Source organism: Arvicola amphibius, chromosome 2, assembly GCF_903992535.2.
Source record: "Arvicola amphibius chromosome 2, mArvAmp1.2, whole genome shotgun sequence".
Lineage (NCBI taxonomy): Eukaryota > Metazoa > Chordata > Mammalia > Rodentia > Cricetidae > Arvicola > Arvicola amphibius.
Window position 1 is genome coordinate 57,104,343 of NC_052048.2, and position 14,995 is coordinate 57,119,337.

The 14,995-nt window shown below is 48.5% G+C and overlaps 1 protein-coding gene across 1 annotated transcript in view; it reads left to right on the forward strand.

Annotated features, from left to right (window-relative positions):
- Nup210 (nucleoporin 210) overlaps positions 1-14,995 on the forward strand; it is a 92,547-nt gene that overhangs the window by 56,363 nt on the left and 21,189 nt on the right. Inside the window, exons 19-25 of the mRNA XM_038320739.1 lie at positions 221-325; positions 421-522; positions 9,401-9,529; positions 10,670-10,797; positions 10,911-11,046; positions 12,368-12,430; positions 12,549-12,728. Coding sequence (XP_038176667.1) covers positions 221-325; positions 421-522; positions 9,401-9,529; positions 10,670-10,797; positions 10,911-11,046; positions 12,368-12,430; positions 12,549-12,728 — 843 coding nt within the window. The remainder of the gene's footprint in view (positions 1-220; positions 326-420; positions 523-9,400; positions 9,530-10,669; positions 10,798-10,910; positions 11,047-12,367; positions 12,431-12,548; positions 12,729-14,995) is intronic.

Genomic DNA, 14,995 nt, shown 5'->3' on the forward strand with positions numbered 1-14,995 from the left:
CACTGGGTTCCCACACTGGAACTTTTGAGACCTTCACATATACTTCTGACCTCTTCAGGGCTCTCTCTACCTCCCAGGCCTCCCCTGGGTACTGACACTGCTTGAAGCGTCTGTTCCTGGAGTGAGGCCGCTACCTGGGGCATCTAGCCCCGCTCTTCTCGGAGGTAGCTGGTGAGGCCCCTGTCTTCTGGATCTGACAGTGTTGGCCTTTCTTTTTCAGCATGACCCTATAGTACCTGTGTCAGCCTCCATCGAGCTTATTCTCGTAGAGGACGTGAGGGTCAGTCCGGAGGAAGTGACTATCTATAACCATCCTGGTGTCCAGGTATGGCCCTTTACCCCCACCGTCCTTTCGAACAAGGCACCCTGCACTCTGTGCTACCCAGCCTGATCTCTTCCCATCCCCACATCTCCCTCCAGGTAGAACTGCACATCACAGAAGGCTCTGGTTACTTCTTCCTCAACACAAGCACCCCAGACGTCATCAAGGTGGCCTACCAGGACACTCGGGGCGTGGCTCTGGTAAGCTTGAGCATCGGGATCCCAGCTATCTCGTCAGGTTGACAGATTATTCCAGAAAGCCGGCACTTAATAACACCCACCATGCAGGGCCTTGAGATTTGAAGTCGTTCGAAGTCCCTGTCATTCCCATGCCACCTCTGCACTTTCTCTATCTACAATTACTTGCACTGTTAATTACCTAATTCTTTCCTTTCAGTCAATCTTCCGATTCATCTTTTAATTATTCCTTTATTACATAAACGGCTTCATGGTAACCCCAAGAAACTTTCTTTTTAAGCTCCACTCTTCACTCTCTCCTAGCTCTCCATAGTGGCCACTTCACCCTCTCCCACTCTTACAGACAAGGGCCTGGTTGGACCTCTGGCATGCTGCTTTCCTCATGCCCCGAATTGCTTCTCTTCTTGTGGTGTGGCCCATGGCTATCTGACTTGCACCTTTTTCCCTTGTTTAGTATACAGGATCTGAGTCCTTTAAACTCCTTTTTTCTTTCCAATGATTAAGTTCTATTTTATGTGTATGAGCATTTGCATTCATGCATGTATGTGTACCAAGTACATGTAGTGCCCTCGGAGCCATAAGAGGATGCTAGATCACCTGAAACTGAAGTTACAGCTGGCTATGAAAGACCTTTGGGTATTGGGAATCAAACCCAGACCTTCTGGAAGAGCAGCCAGCTAATGTTCTTAACCACTGAGCCATCTCTCCAGCCCCTAACCCTTGTTTCTTAATAGAGCCAAAGAGTGAAAATAAAGAACTGTCCTGAATGTCTCACATGTGTCTGATGGGGGACTTGTGCAGTCATTAAATAGAAAGTTCCTCCTGGAAGAAAGTCCAGAATCACACCACACACACACACACACACACACACACACACACACACACACATACACACACACACACACACACACACACACACACATACACACACACACACACACACACACACACACACACACACACACACACGAGTGTCAACGCCTGCCATCTAGAGCATTGCACCAGGCAGCTCTGAGCCCAAACTCTGCTTCCTCTGGTGAAAGTGTGCCTGCCTCATTCCCAAAGAGTCAAGGCTCCCCTGGACTCCATGCAAACCTGAGCTGACATGGTGCCACAAACTGTGGCTTCAACTCAGGAAGTCTGGTTGGCTGGCTGTGTTTTCCCATGCTCTTTACTTTTAACCTTGCCTTGTTTCTGCACCTGTGCTCTGCAGACCAGTCACAGCCTGGGGGCACCAGTGTTCCAGGGAGGGCCGTGACCCAGGCAGTGACCTAGGCCTAGCCCCTGTTTTCAGAAACACTGGCATGTTACCCATTACTACTCAGGAGTTGGTGGCATGGCTCCAATCAGGTGCTGGTGTTTGTGGGTTTAGCTCCCCACATTTCTGTTTTTCCTCATTTTTGCCTCCACCAAGCTACCTTAGCGTAGAGATCACAAAGTCAATGGCCCTGAGCTGGACAGATATAAAGTGAGAGGAAGCAATTGAATGTGAGGAATGTGCCTGTATGTGTTGGACTCAAGGGTTAACTGTGGTGGTGGACATCAGGAGATGGTGGGGCAAAAGTAACCAGAGGGCATAGGCCTTATGGGGTGAGGGAGGGTTGGCAGTGTGTCCTCTATTGATTCCTTTGATGCTGGTACTAAAGGGTGATTCCTCTACATCTCATCATCTCCATGTACTGTGTAGAGGTTCTTAGTAGGTTCACAGATGTGAGCAGCCGTCACCACCATCATGCTAAGAGTGCATGCCTGGAAAGGAAACCCTATACCTAACTGTCTCCTTTGAGTTCTTTCAAACTCACACGCTGTCCCAGCTTTCAGTAACTACTAATTTATTTCCTAACCTTATAGATTTTCCCATTCTGCAGAGTTCAAGTGAATGGAGTCATACAGCATGTGGCCCTTGCCTAGGATGTGTTTCCGTATTGTAGAATGTTCTAGAAGCTCATTCCTTTTTATTACTGAGATGGCTGTGCCACCTTTTGTTTGTCCATTGATACATTAGTTGATTTTGGGGGCATCTGTCCTCCCCCCCAAAACCAGGACTTCATATAGCCCAGATTGTCCTGGAGCTCAATCTGAAGCTAAGGATGTACTTTAGGAAAGGATAATTGACCTTCGGATGCTCTTACCTCGCCACTTCTGGGATTGCAGGTGTGCACCACCACACCTGTTTCTGTGCGGTGCTAGGAATCCAACCCAGTGCTTCCTGTGTGCCAGGTGGACACTCCACTACCTGAGCTACATTCCCAGCCGTAATGTCTGTCTTTACTGTTGAGAATAATATTGCTGTGAACATTTGTACACAGGAGAATTTTTGAAAGATTTTTTTTATATGTGCCAGCATTTATCTGCATGTATGTCATGTACAGCATGCACATGCATGGAGGGCCAGAGGAGGGTGTCAGATCCCCTGGAACTTGAGTTACAGATGGTTATGAGCTGCCATGTGGGTTCTGGGATTTGAAACCAGCTCTTCTGGAGTAGCCAGTGCTCTTAACTGCCGAACCATCTCTCCAGCCCTGTGTATGTTTTTGTGTGGGTACATATTTCATCTCTGTTTACATGCCTAGGAATGGGAACTCTGCATGTTTTGAGCAAGTACTGACTGTTTCCCATGTCCCATCCCACCAGCACTGGATGAGAGTGCCAGTTTTTCCCATTCCTTGTCAACATTTGTAATTATCAGACCTTGATATTCCAGCCACTCCAGTAGGTGCGGGTGACTCTCCTTGTGAGGCAGATTTGTATTCCCTGATGAGTAAAGCCATTCAGCATCTTTGTGTTTCATTCTTGTATCTTCTTGGACAGATGTCCGTTTAGATTCTTTGCTTGTTACTCTTTATTAAGTTGTAGAATATCATATTATATTATAGATATGTTATTCATGAGATGTGATGTGCATATATTTTTCATTCAAACTTGCTTTTTTACTTTCTTGTTAGCATGCTTCCAAGCTTATGTTTTTAATTTTGTAAAATAAAAATAATAAATAAAATTTTAAATTTTTTATTAAGTACAATATCTCTTTAAGCTTTTTAAAGTTATATTTATGTATATGTTTATTTTGTTGAGTTTGGGAGGAACATGAATGCCACAGCATGCTTGTGAAGAACAGAGGGCAGCTTGCAGGAATTGGTTCTCTGTTTCCACCATGTAGGCTCTGGGGATTGAACTCAGGTTATGAGCCTTGGCAGTGAGCAGTCTTCCTGCTCGTCTGTGTTCCTGCATTTCATGTCTCCCTGAGAGTCTATGGCGAACGGAGCTCCTGAAGATTTGCCCTGTTGTCGTCTGTGTTTTGTCTACACTGAGTTAACGGTGGTCCTGTGGTGGGAACCCAGGACCTTCCTGGTGTGTGTGACTTCCCAGCTGTTCCAGAAGCCGTTGTTCTCTTTTTTTATGCATTGGATGATTTTGGCATCAATGTCAGAAGCCATCATTGTCTTACTCTAGATTGTGAGGAGAAAGTTTGCATCTTTCCACCACTAAGCACGATGTGGGCATTTTATAGATGCCCCAGATGGGGTAGTGCCCCAGGGGCTTCTAGGCTAGACTGAAAGTATTTGTAAGTGTGTTTGTGAGGAAAAGGACAACTAACATTCTTCACCCCCACTCTCATCCTACCTTGCCTCTGCTAGCTTAGATGCAGCTTGGGCCTCTGGTAGGAAACAGACTCAGTTTCTCCAAGGTTTCGTCTGATTTCCATAGCTCCCAGCAGGCAATGAATGGACATCTTCCTAAGGCTGTCTGCCCTGCCCTGCCCCTGCTCAGAACTTCTCCATCTACCTGTGAGAGAAGGGTGCAGGGTGCTAGACAATGGCACTGTTCCCTTGACCATATAGTAAGCCTCTGCTTCCACCATGCAGGTCATCTTTGAGAACACCCTGTGTTCTAGCTCAGCCATATGCAAGACTTACTTATAATACTGGTGAAATTAGTGGTCAGCAAACACTCTGTCCACCTGCAGGGAAACATCAAATGCAACTACTTAAGGGACTGTGGAAATCGGTCAGAGTAGCTATGAGAGGGACACATATACATGCTGCTGGAAGAGTCCAAGGCACCTGGGATATTCCTTTTCCCAAGCTCTGATGTGACTGTCTGTATTGCAAGAGGCGCTGACTCTGTTCATGGATTGGGGATCATTTATTTTTTTGTTCCTCCTTTGCTATCCTCTTATGCTTTAGTCTGTGTTTTCTAATCTATTTTAATTTCCTTTTTTTAAGTTTCATTTTTAGTGTATGAGTATTTAGCCTGCATGTATGTATGTACCACATGTATGCAGTGCCTGTGGAAGCCAGAGTAGTGGGAATAGAACCCCCATCCTCTGGAAGAGCAGCCAGGGCTCTTAACCACTGAGCCATCTCTCTGGTCTTCTTATATTTTTTATTTTAAGACCCTGGGGTCTCCCTCATTTCCTGGCTGATCTTGAGCTCCTCAGCTCAAGTGTTCCTCCTACCTCAGCCTTCTGAATAGCTGGAACTGTAGGTGTGATGATCATACTTTCCCAAGCATTTCCATTGTTCCCTTATAAAAGAGGGACTAATTGCACAGTCTTGTGTGTGAGTGTGTCTTGTCAAAGCTTGACACTAGTAGGAAAAGCTTCAGTAGAAATTCATCCACACATCTGGAAACATACCTTATCTAGAGATTAAAAATAACTTCCCGCTATCAAGAAAAGGGGAATTTGAAATCAGGAGAAGTATGTCTGTTGCCACAGCAACCAGCTACAGTTCATCTTAGTCAGGTTGCCTTTCCTAAGTAAGCCGAGGGTGAACCTATGGCCAGAAGAAAGACTTTTCATCCAGGAGTGAGTGCTCTTCAGAGTCAATGTTGAGCTTGGCTCTGTGTATAGGTAGTGAGTACACCATATATGGAGGTATTCAAATAGAACCTTTCTTTGAAAGACTCAAGGATTCCAGCACTACAGCTTCCGGTAGAAGACATCTGAGCTCCTTCAGATACTGCCATTTTTGGGTTACCACTGTATGGTTATCAGTGCTCCCATCTTCACAGAGTCACAGTGGGCTGCAGCCATTCTGTCCCGTGGCAAGTCTGGCACCCTGGGGAGCAGCACCTTGGAGGCACAACTTGAGTGTGGTTTCTGTCTCAGCAGCTTCCTTGGAACACTGACCTTGGGTCTCCGCTTTCTCCTCCAATGGCTTCAAGGGGAAATCAGGTCCTATTTCCTTCTCCCTCTTCCGAACCTGCAGTATCTTTCAGAGTGTTGATGGGCTGTGACGGGTGCTCCCAGCTTCCTTCAGAGGGCTGTGTCTGAAGGACACATTTGCACATTTCTTTGGCATTTTGCAGCTGCTAATTAGCAGCATTCTCATTTCTCTTCTTCACAGACAAGAAAGCACACAGCCGTTCTCACGGAGCTCCTAGACAATGCTTCGTTCTTCCTTATTGATAGGAGTTGAGGCTTCACAATGGCTCCTGTATGTATGTAGTTGGCTTCTCAGTGTCTTTGGAAGAAAAGTGAGTGCATGATGCACACAGCAGGCTGTGGTGGAAGTTTTCATGCCCACACAATGAACCCCAGGCTGAGCAAGGCTGATTAGTTTTGCTCACACAGCTCCCAGAACCCTCTGCAAGGGGCCTTTATTTTATTTTTGGCTGGATTGAACAGGAGAGTGTTTACCTGATTTAAACTCAGGATTTCTTCCTTCTCAAACCATTCCTCATATTTCCTGAGTCCCCTGAGCTTAGCCTGTCACTGAGAGCTTGATGTGCCCTGAGCACTTGACACTTCTTTCTGCTGTGTTCATTCGACAAAGCTCTGGCAGAGTATGGAGGTAAGGAGGAAGAAGGCTTGCAGGATCTGCTCTGGTGAGCCATAGTAGTGCCTTCACCACTCAGTACTGCAGTGTGTGGCCAGCCCTGATGCCCTGGGATGTAGCAGAAGCACACCAGGGTGAGCTGGTAGGAGGTGACAGTTGTAGGACTTGAACTCAGATGTGTGCTGCTTCTGTGAGGCTGGTTGTAGATGGTGTGGTGCCTAGCCCCTACTCTCGCTCTTGGGAAACTGGCAGAGCTGACCGCTGCATAAAGTTTTATCCAGGCTGAGATTCCTGGATACCTGTGGTTCTCATGTGAACTCTGATCATCTCTGTAGAATGCTAGGTGAGAGACTGAAGACATAGGTCTCAGTCCTCTTGCATGGTAACTTGACTTACTTCCTGGCATTGATGAGCACATCAGAAGAAAGCGAAGCTAATGGTCCCAGTGATGGTCAGAAATATTACTAGGATATTTATGCATCTGAAAGTGTCACATGCTGCAAGTCTGAGGTGTGAACGGGGCCCCAGGAAGGCGGGGCTGGTGAGCTCATGGGCCATAGAGTTTCTTAATGAGAAGTAATGCATTCATCATCTCCAAACTGATGACAGGACTTTCCCTTGGGCTCGGTACTTGATGACGTTCTCAGGTGGCACTGTCAACACTTAGAAACGAGAACTCATTCCAGACACCCCCACTGCCTTTTCTCAGTGTTCTTGAATGTCCATCAGGAAGCATGTGACAGACTCTTGAGAAGTATGAACCACCTACACTGTCCAGTGAGGAGTGGTCCGGGGTCTCCATGTGGCTACTAGCTAGTGGTCAGCTCTCTACTTCCCTCCATGCTGTTTCTTTGTCTCCTAAAAGACCTCACACACTGGACTTAACGCTTTGTTACAGGATAAAGCAAGCTGAAGTGAGTCCAGGAGTGGAGCAGGCCAGACCTCGCTCCTTCCCGACATGCAGCCTGGTGCTGTCCTCCCCTTCTGTCATTTGGAAGGTGGCTGAATGTCCATCTTCTGGGAAGCCAAGTGGAAGAGGAATTGATTTCCCCACTGCCATTTTATGCTTTTATTTAAAATGTGCAAAGTGATTGTTTTTTTTGAAGGACAGAGGGAAAAACAGAAAAAGCCCACCCACGCCTGCTTGCCCATTGGGTCTGTCAGCAGCGGGTGCACTGTGTAATTTCCTCAGGTTATAAAGGACATGCCAGCTCCTGACAGCAGCAGCTCCTGCGTGCGTGTCAGACTGGAGGCTCAGGTCATGTTCTCAGAAGTGCTCATTCCTCCATGCAATTTTGCATGAGCTTTCTTTAGGGGACATGTAATAACCATCCACAGCAAGGCCCAATGACTGGTGGCTTCTCCACCCATAGTTAATGCCAGGCTGGCTAGCGGCAACAGCTCAGATCCCACAGCCATCATTCTGGAATGTAAGTGTGATTCCCACCCTGGGATCTTTGTTAATCTACTTTAAGCCATCATATTAAATAAGCCAGGCACACCTCATCTGCTTGGATGTGCCCTGGAGCTCAGTTACACCTGCATGTAGCAGCTTGGCCCAGCTTTCCAATTTTGTCTACCCCAGCTACCTGTGGGCTTAGGCCTTTCTTAGCTCAGACTCTCCCTACTTGCTCTCTCCACTCCTGTTCTGGATGCTGAAGGCCCTGTTTCCCTGCAAAGGAGGCAGTTCCCCTGAATGGAGAACTGTGCCACTGGGCTGGATCTCTAGCTGCCCTTCTGGCTATTTCCACCCTGCCCTTGAGGCATGGTTTGCTCTTTTGTACCTTAAAGGTACAAAAAGGTTCTGTGTTCTCTGCAGAGTTCTTCAGAACTTCCCATTCTTCACCAAGCCAGTTCTGTTCTGCCAAGCTATGCAAGTTTAAGCACCTGGTTTCAGTGCTTTATCAGACTCCCTCAACGTTGCGGGCCTGGGTCTGATCAAGGTTTGGGGTTGGGTGCAGGCCACTAGTGCCAGATACCAGGCTCTGTGAAGACTCTGGGAAGGTGGAGGTCAGCATGAAGGAGAAAGGCAAGCTAAAAAATTCCAAAAAGTGATGAGGGGAAGTCAGCCCCGTGGAGGGAAGAGCATGCCTATCCGGTGAGAGAAGTGAGGCTTGAAATTGGAGCCAGCAGCTGAGGGCTGGGGGAAGAGGCAGAAAGTTGGTTATTTCTCACTGACGGAGAACCTGTTTCCATCTCCCAACCCACCCCACAAAACCTTGGTATTGGAACTAGATTTATAAATGCTGAACTGCTTGCAGAATGCATTTATATGCCCAAGCCTCACTTTGACAGAATCTAACTGGCAAAGTCGATCACTCGCCCTGCCCCTGCCTGCCCAGCCTTAGAAGTCACCCAGCTGAAGCACATGCCTAAAGGACATGTGGCAAGTCCATGTTTGATTGACAGATGTCCCCTGCGAGGAGCTACTGTAGCTGAGCTGTGAATGGTTAGGGAGCTCTCTAGGGCTGCATGGTTAAGGAAGGATAAAGGGGGTGCTATGGGAGCCAGAAGAGTGGGAAATTCAAGCTTTTGTTTATTTATTCACCTAAAACCTCTTAGTTGGTCATGACTTCAAGCAAAGCTGGGTTGCAGAGATGGGTAGGCCTGCAGGAACCCAGGAATGGGTGACCTGGGTGGTCTGTCATCAGCTCTATTGTGTTGTGGATTCAGACAAGAACTCTTTTGGAAGCTGCTGTCTGTCCTCAGTTCTATCAGCTCCTAACTTGCAGCTTCATGTGAGATTCCTGAGGATGTGGTGCTACTCTTAGAGCCACCTGGCCAAGCCCTCTTGGGTTTGACTCTTCTGCCTCCAGGTTATTGTATATGTTCTCACCCATCACACTTGGATCAGCTTTTATCTCCCTTTTTATAAAATGCATAAAATTGAAATGAATGCTGCTTTAGATCCCTCTGGCACTATAACACCCCATCTTCAGTTCATGCCCTGGCTGCTGGAGTGAAAGAGGATTTTCTGTGTCCACTTCTAGCCAGAAAGTTCCTGAGTGCTGGCATCTCAGAAGGCAAGATACTGCTAGTAACCCCCTGGGCAGAACGGGACCTATGGCCTTATGACTCTGTCCTCCTCTGCTTTGCAGGTGCACCCTCTGCTCCCAGGCTCATCAACTGTCATGGTCCATGACTTATGCCTGGCCTTCCCGGCCCCAGCAAAAGCTGTCATTCATGTCTCAGACATCCAGGAGCTCTACGTACGAGTGGTGGACAAGGTTAGTAGACACTTCTCCACACAGCCGCTTCTCTGCTGATGCACGTAAAGCAGGGACAACATGTCCTGGGAAGTGTTTCCTTGTGCCCTTTGCCTTTCCTCCTGGATCCTGCCCACTTCTGTCCCCTCCAGAGTGGCCGAACTTACGTTACCATCTCTGACTTCTGTGCTTCTCGTGGACAGTGCAGGCTGATGTCTCTGCTGTATTTCTTTATCGCAGTTGTCATCGCTAAAGCTTGGCAGTAAATCCTGCCTGCTGGATTGGCTGAATTAGCCTTGACTTGGGAATGCACGTCCTCTGGCTCACATAGGTTATTCACCAGCCTGGCACATACCCTGCTGAGCATAGAGTTTCGCCCCAGAATGTAGGATGAGGATTCTTGGGAATTTCAGGGACAGTTGAGTAGAACTCAGTACTGCCAAGTGTCGTGTGATGTGAATAAACAACAGACCTAGGTTTTCCTTTTGTGTGAATGGGAAACTGATTCAGAACTGAGGTGGCTGAAGCTGGGCTTCCAGGGCTTGCTGCCCAGTTCCTGCTATGTGTGCTGGTGAAAAGGTTAGTCATTGAAAGAGGGATGGTCAGGCATCTTAGATTTCATAGCTAAGATTCTATTACCCAGACAAATTCTCTTCTGAGTGTTTTCTTATGGAGACAGGTTGGCTGTATATCTCAAGCTGACCTTCAACTCACTATCCTCCTGCGTCAACCTCCTGAGTGCCACCACAGCCAGCTTCCCTCCAGCTTGCTCACTAGATTCCTCTTCAGTGGGCAGTCCAGGCCCTCCTTTCCTAAAGTGCCTGCTGATATACTGCATAGATTTGAGCTGTTCAGACACTAAGCTCCTCTGTGCCTATGTTCTAAGCTGTGCCCTGTCTCTCTAATCTGATTGGTAGCCCACTAGTAGAGCATGGAGTTCATGCTCATGCTATGGCCAAGCCTCCCTATTCCCCGTATACACTATAAAGTTATCATTTTTCACTCATTGATTGGCCAAACCCAAACGTCATTCTGGGTGGCTTATCCCCAGTTCCCAAGCTCTGAGCTGGAGGTTGGTGGTACTGTCCCTAAAAGCCTTGGGTGCTGCATGTTGGGGGAATGATCACTGAGAGACCACTCCTGAACCTGTCTGTGCCTAAGGTGGAGATCGGGAAGGCAGTCAAGGCCTATGTCCGCGTGTTGGACTTCTACAAGAAGCCTTTCTTGGCCAAGTACTTCACCTTCATGGACCTGAAGCTGCGAGCCGCCTCCCAGATAATCACACTGGTGTGAGTCTTCATAGGAGTTGGGAAGGGCGTCCTGGAGATGGGACTGATTCCCTTTGTAGCTTCTCAAGCAGCTCTTCCTTGGAGGAGGAACCTAGTGTTTCTTTCTGTCTCAGGACTCTCGACGAAGCTCTAGACAACTACACGGCCACATTCCTCGTGCATGGCGTGGCCATTGGCCAGACCAGCCTGTCTGCAAGTGTGATGGACAAATCTGGGCAGAGAGTCAGCTCCACCCCACAACAAATTGAGGTAGTTCTGCTCCTTTTGCTCTGCATGGGCTCCATCCTAGTTGGACGTGTCTTTATAGTGACAGGCTAGGATTTCAGCTATAAGAAGAAACCCTGTTAAAGTCTGTGTCTTACCATGTCCTCTAAGCAGAAGCATAGTCACCAGCCCCAGGTATATGGGTGACAAAAATTAGATGCAGGCAGTTCAAAGAAATGCTATGCTTTGTTCCATGGCAAAGGATAGGCAGAGATTCTTTCCAGAAAGCAGTGGCCAGATGGAAGCCATAGGCTGATTTTAGCTTGTATAGAACTGACTCCTCCAGTCAGTTCTGAGCCTTAGCCCAGGCCCAGGAGGGCCATGAGCACCTCCCAGAGGATTCCTGGGCAGGTTGTTCAGGATCAGTTGAGCTCTGAAGCCCCTAAACCCTCCCAGTGTGCTATAGGCTATCCTGCATCTAGTTTTTCATAGGTATCCCACTGTAGGCAGAGTCAGGGCAGCCAGGGTCAGGCCACCTTGCCCAAGAATCCCCAGATACCCATTAGCAACAGCAATAGCACCATCTTCTGCAGGTCACGGCCACACGGGTGGCAGGCTTCATTGATCTGCCGTCAGAAGCAGGCAGAGGCGGTTTGTGCCTCCAGATGGAAGTGTGCCTTCCTCCTACTGGTGGTGAGGAATTTGTTTCTGCCTATAAATAGCACAGCCCAACCAAGACTAATTCTTAGCCCAGAGCAGTCTCCACGCTCTCCTTGGAGCACTTCTTACATGGTTGACAAGTAGGAACTTGTGGGGGCTGTGGGGCAAGGTTGCTGCAGAGACGGGCTGTCCACATCGCCTTTGACTGCTCCTGAGCCTTTTCTTCCGCAGAAAAATGGTGTATCTGTTGAAGCAGAGCCCTGTTCCAGGACAGTTTGCTTTCAGTAGTGCTAGAGGCAGCTCTCTAAAGACAAATCAGGATTCTGGAGACCCCAGTCACAACTTCAGCAGACACCCTCAATTACTGTAGGGCTTGTCAGGCCTCAAATCACAGGGACCTGCCTCAGGCTTCATAGGTCTCAGGTAGATTAGACCAGAGGATTCCTGATGGGTCCACAGAATGCCATCAGGAAGTACTAGTGCTGCTAGTGGGTCCACATGTTGAAACCTGCACTGAGAGATCAAAGGTCATTATTTCTGTCATCATAGAGATCCCCAGAACTGCCAGTTACCCTCAGCACATACCCCATGTGCAGTGCACTTCATGTGTAGCCAGAGTCGGCTTGCAGGTACCAGTCCCTTCTCTCTTCTCCCTCCACATCCAGGTCTTCCCTCCATTCAGTCTCTCTTCTCCCTCCACATCCAGGTCTTCCCTCCATTCAGGCTGATACCCAGGAAGGTGACACTGATCATTGGAGCCATGATGCAGGTAGGAGCCACTGCAGGTCAACACAGGCCTTTACTGTTGGTATCCTTACACTCATGGGATGATGAAGGCTCTCCAGCGTGGCAGGTCCTGACAAGAGCCACTGTTTCTCACTTCTTAGATCACCTCCGAGGGTGGCCCCCAGCCTCAGTCCAACATCCTCTTCTCCATCAACAATGAAAGTGTGGCAGCAGTGAGCAGTTCTGGGCTGGTGCGTGGGCTCATGGTTGGCAATGGCTCTGTTCTGGGGGTCGTGCAGGCGGTGGATGCTGAGACTGGCAAGGTCGTCATCGTCTCTCAGGTATCACATATGCCACTGGCGATTGGTTCTTGGGAGTGGTGGTTTTGCCCCTGGATTTCTGCCTTGTTTGATCTCTGCTCCTTGAGGATACCGAGACCTGAGATGGCTCTTCTCCAGACTGAGCCTCCTAGGTTCTTCCCGCTGCTCTCTGGGATAAGATCTCTAGTATCCCCAGCCCTTCAGGTTCTGTGGTATATAATGAGGGTGCTTGTGCTGGGGAACACTGACCTTAGTATTTTGGATTCCTCGGTATATGTTTTGCTGTGTTTCCCCTTTGCAGATGAATTGTGTGACAGCCCTGCTAGTAGCCCATGGCTGTTGTGGTGATTCTGAGCCTTGACCCAGGACTGCCTGAGGTCAGAGCTCTGGAACCTTTTGTGCACTGTCTGTAGTGGGTCCTGATCATGTGGTGATGGGATGGTAAGGGTCAGTCCCGATGAGGTGCTCTGTGTGTAACCATGTGTGCCTAGATCCATGGATGGGTGGTGGGAGCATGGCGTATGGCAGCCGGTAATTTCATAATTCAGTCATCTGTTCATCTCCTCTTTAACCGCGGGCCCACTGGCTCTAGCTGCCTAGGCTCTTTGGTGGGCTTATTTTCCAGTTGCTTTTTTTTGTCCAGCAGTGAAGCTAAAGTAGTCATCTCCCTCTGGAGGTGTTCCCTGACCCACACTAGTGGGGGTGCTGACAACAGGTGAAAATCAATTTTCAAAGACTGACAGCTTCCCTTTCTGGAAGGCAGTGGAGGATCATTGCTACTCCCAAGAGGGCCTGATGATAAAACCAGAAGGGCATCTGGATCTCTCTCCCTCTCTCTCTCTCTCTCTCTCTCTCTCTCTCTCTCTCTCTCTCTCTCTCTCTCTCTCTCTCTCTCTCTCCAACACACACACACACACACCCTCACCCTCCTTTTCCACAGTGGCTCACACAGGCATCTTGGAATGTTCCTGTGGTTGTGCTCACAGATCTTATGTGGTGTGCAGTGACAAGTAGTTTATTCAAGTCTCACTCTCCCCATCCCTCTAGGAGGTCCCTTGTGTGCAGCCTGTGCAACCCTCTACACTGGGAGCATCTAAGCACGTGCCTGGGGGCCTGATGAGTGGCCACCCCCCTTGGGCCTGATAGTCCTGGCTCCCTGAGGCTGACTTTGATCTGACATTGAGTTCATTGATTGGCTCCTTTATCTAGCAGTTTCAGTATCTGCCTCCAAGAATCCAAGTTAAACCACAAAGTCTTTTTGAATGGCAGAGGCAGCTGTCCCAATTCTGTGTATTGATTTTGTAGAGATAGCAAGGAGCATATAAAACTATCCCTGTGGTACCCAGGGTTCACACAGGCATCCCAGAGAGTGAAATGAAAGACCCCAGGATGCCCTGCTCTGTTCCCTCTGTAGAAAGAACTGTGGCTTCAGAAATAGGCTCGTTTTTCTCCTCCCATCATCTGGAAGGCACGGCCCTGACCCTCTCCATGACCTTCTCTCTACTCTTGCCCTGGCCCTCCCTGCTGCCCTGGTCTCACCTTGCTGGGCCTCTCCTTCACCTGTGTCCCATCATGGTCCTTGGCAGGGTGAGGAGGTTTTGTTACAAGCTATTCTGAGAGGCTCAGCCTGTAACTTCCACATCCACACTGGGCATATGATTCTGTCAGATGCTGCTGGTTCCATCTGTCCAATTCTGAACACACCAGCATCCCGAGGCCAAGGGGTAGTCCAGAAACAGCTAGAACTGAGAAATGAGAAAGATAAGGGGGAAAGAAGGACTTTCTGAGCCCCTCTTATGAAAACCAGCACTTGCCTAAATAATAGGATACTAGGTGGATGTCTTAGTTACTTCTTCTATTGCCATAGCAAAACACCATGACCAAGACATCTTTTAAAAGAAGTACTTAATTGGGGGCTTGCTTAGTTTCAGGGTGTGAGTTCATCTCCATCAGGGCAGGGGCGTGGCAGAGTCAGGCAGGCAGGCATGGTGCTGGAACAGTGGCTAAGACTCACATCTTAGCTGCAACCATGAGGCCAAGAGTGAAGAATGGGGATAGCATGGGCCTTTGAAATCTCAAAGCACACTCCCAGTGACATACCGCCTCCAAAAAGGCCATACCTCAGTCCTTCCCAAACAGTTCTACCAACTGGGGACCAAGCACTCAAATTAATGAGTCTCTGGAAGCCATTCTCATTCAAACCACCACAGCAGAGACACACTCCACATGGGCAGTGTCTAAAGAACTGAAAAGTTTATTAGCCCAATTCCCCCGTTAGTTAGCAGCAT